Source organism: Helianthus annuus, chromosome 4 (genome assembly GCF_002127325.2).
Source record: "Helianthus annuus cultivar XRQ/B chromosome 4, HanXRQr2.0-SUNRISE, whole genome shotgun sequence".
Lineage (NCBI taxonomy): Eukaryota > Viridiplantae > Streptophyta > Magnoliopsida > Asterales > Asteraceae > Helianthus > Helianthus annuus.
Genome location: NC_035436.2, coordinates 121,605,652 through 121,608,634, shown reverse-complemented (window position 1 = coordinate 121,608,634; position 2,983 = coordinate 121,605,652). Strand labels below are relative to the sequence as shown.

Below are 2,983 nucleotides of genomic sequence, written 5' to 3'. Positions count from 1 at the left end.
TATGTGTTCGATGTAATTAGTGGCTCATTGTTGGTACGTCACACGCCTAACAGGGACATTCCCTAGGTGGTATTTTGGGGGTGTGACAAATGCTACCTACATAAAACCAAAAACCAACTATGATGATGGTGGTGGAGGAGGAGGTGGAGGAAAGAGAAGCAAGCTGCGCACATGCGCAAGCTCCTCCTCAAGCTCATAAACATGACGCAACAGATAACTGATCTGCTGCTCGACGGTAAGAAATCGAGCATCGAACTCCGGAAATGGAGTAAGGGGTGCAGGAGGATGTGAAAATGGAGACGGTGATGAACGAGGGGGAATAAAAGCAGGCTGACAAGGACATGGTAAAGGACATGGTGTCATCTCAAGCTCCAAAATCCTACGACTCATGATCTCAAACTGAAGCTGAAGTGATAAAGTAACTCATCCCGTGTATGACCAGCAAAGTGCGAGGGATGGTAGGGATCCGAAATCGGCATAGTGTACGGTGGGAACCATCGAAATGGCTCATCCAGTGGTGAAGAAGTAATAGGAGTAAAAGGTGCAGACCGGGGAATGTGTGGAAAAGCTACTGAAACATGAGGGTCATGACTAGGCTGCTGGCCTGAAGTGCCCTCCCCTGGACGGGGTGCGGGTATGTCCTGCAAGAAAACAATAGGTAAGTCAACACGATGAACATCAGACTCCACAGGGTGAAAAGGAGCGACTTCAGCGGGTGCGAGTGCAGGTGGAGGAATAAGTGTCTCAACAATAGGAGGGTCAACGGGTGCAGGAACTGGATCAGGTATGAGGGGTGCAATGTCTGGTGTGCCAAAAAGAATAGAGTCATGATCAGGTAAAGGCTCAGGATCAGCAGGTGCAACATCGGGCTGATCTATAGGAACAAAGTCTAGCTCAAGATCAAGCTCAAAGTCGTGTGGAGGAGATGGTGCAGCTGACATGGCCGTATCATCATCAGAATCAGTGGCATAACGTCATAATCCAATTGCCTGCAAGTCTGAAGACGTCACAGACTCAAAGGAATCTGAGACAGAGTACAAACTAGAGTCAGAGGAAATCTCAATAATATGGATCTCGAGAGGTGGGGTAGCAACAACGTCCTTATCTAGCTCTCCATCACCATGGGCGTCATCAGGAGGACCATCAACAAACAGATCAACATCATCGTCAAACAGATCATCAAAAGGCCAATCCTCATGAGGGATGATCATGAGAGGAACGGGAATGAGGATCGGTGCCACGACATGCTCACCATCGGGATACCCGATGATAAGATGATCGTGAACTAGAATGGGGACAACAAAAGGATCCTCGTCTGGAATACCATCAGCAAGCGGTAAGTCAACTCCAAAATCAGGCAACACATATGGCTGAAAGTCATCGTCGTCGTCTGACAGCATATCTGGGTCGCTCTCAGTATCTGAGGTAAAGATCTCTAGCTCTGGTGCGATCTCGTCATCGGACACAATAGCCATAGGGTCATTAGTATTGGACAATCCACTCTCGGATGAAGACATAGTGTCTGTAACAGAACAATCATAACATATGCACATATATTAACCACTATCCTTCCTGGTCTCCCAGACGAGACCACCTAGTCTCCCAGACTAAACCACCTAGTCTCCTAGACTAACCCACAAAAGTAAGCATGCAATCGTGTTTCTTGTCTTTTCGTTTGTAAAAAAATGTTTGATTCCCAGGATCTGGGCGTTTCGTGTATGCAATGAAAAACATGTTGTAAAAATATTTTCATGAGAGCCCTAAGGATTGTAGTCTAGACTCGAGAAGGAATCCTAGTTCGCTATAATCGAAGCTCTGATACCAAACTGTCACACCCTGACTTTTGTGGAAGCGTGATTATGTGTGACTTACTTAATATCATTGCATTCAACCATAACAAACATCTATATGATAAAATTAAGATGATCATCCACTAAATAAGTTTAAAATATCACAACAACGTTGTCTTAAAACGTAGACCTCAAATTCGAATTACAAACCATCCGAATTGTTTAGAGTTCCGTAAGGACTAAACAAAAGACCTTAAATAAAACTAGGCTTTGGAAGATGTGTCTCATCTAGGATAAGACACAATAACCAACCCTAGGACACCGGATGACATCTCTTATTCTTAACATACTTGGAACATCCAAACGCCTGCCAGATCCATATTTAATTCCCTGAAATACATATAGTTTGAAAACATCAACAAAAGTTGAGCGAGTTCATATGTTTGTGAGTGTGCATGAATAAACCTTTGAAATCATTGAATGTTTGTATGTATGTTTGTAAACCCTGGTATGAAAGCAACAAGGAAAACATATCATTAATGGTTTGCAAGATCATTAATATGTGTGACGTGATGCAGGAAGGCTCAAACCTAGCAAATTTGTCTCCGGCAATAAGACATAGTCACCTCATGGGCCACCCTGGTCCACATGGGTGTGGGCTCGCTACACCCAAATAGATCTATCACTCATGTCCCTCGGTCCTACAATGAGAATTAATGGTCTTAAGCGTTATACCCACCACTCACATGATCTAGCAGTACCCTTCCTTAGCTAACCATACCACATATAAACGTTTGTAAACAGTTTGTAACATGTACTTCACCCCCGAAGTTATAAAACTTAAGACAGTTAAAAGAAAAGGGGGACATGAACTCACAGCTTTACATTCTTCGAAATCAACTGTAACTCAAAGCTTCTCCTGGTATACACGACTACCTACAACGTACTATGATCTATTAGACGAGCGAGTCATGCCTTGACTTAATATTAATTCGTGCCTTTGAGTTACGTTTCATTGTGTCTTCAATATTAATCCAAGTTATAAAATTATTTGCTAAAATAATAAATATTTTAACTTAAATTATATTTTTTAAATTTTGGAATAATTGTTAAAACAATACATTTTAACTTAATACTTTTCAAGTATTTTTACATGCATTTATGTCCCAAGGATGGGTGTATTTGGATTCGTA

General features: G+C 42.2%; 1 protein-coding gene across 1 annotated transcript; it reads right to left on the bottom strand.

Annotated features, from left to right (window-relative positions):
- Window positions 1-386: 386 nt before the first annotated feature.
- LOC110890951 (SH3 domain-containing protein C23A1.17-like) lies at window positions 387-941 on the bottom strand. The gene has a single exon (XM_022138597.1). It carries the CDS (start codon window positions 939-941, stop codon window positions 387-389), a length of 555 nt encoding a protein of 184 aa, XP_021994289.1.
- Between the last annotated feature and the right edge of the window lie 2,042 nt (window positions 942-2,983).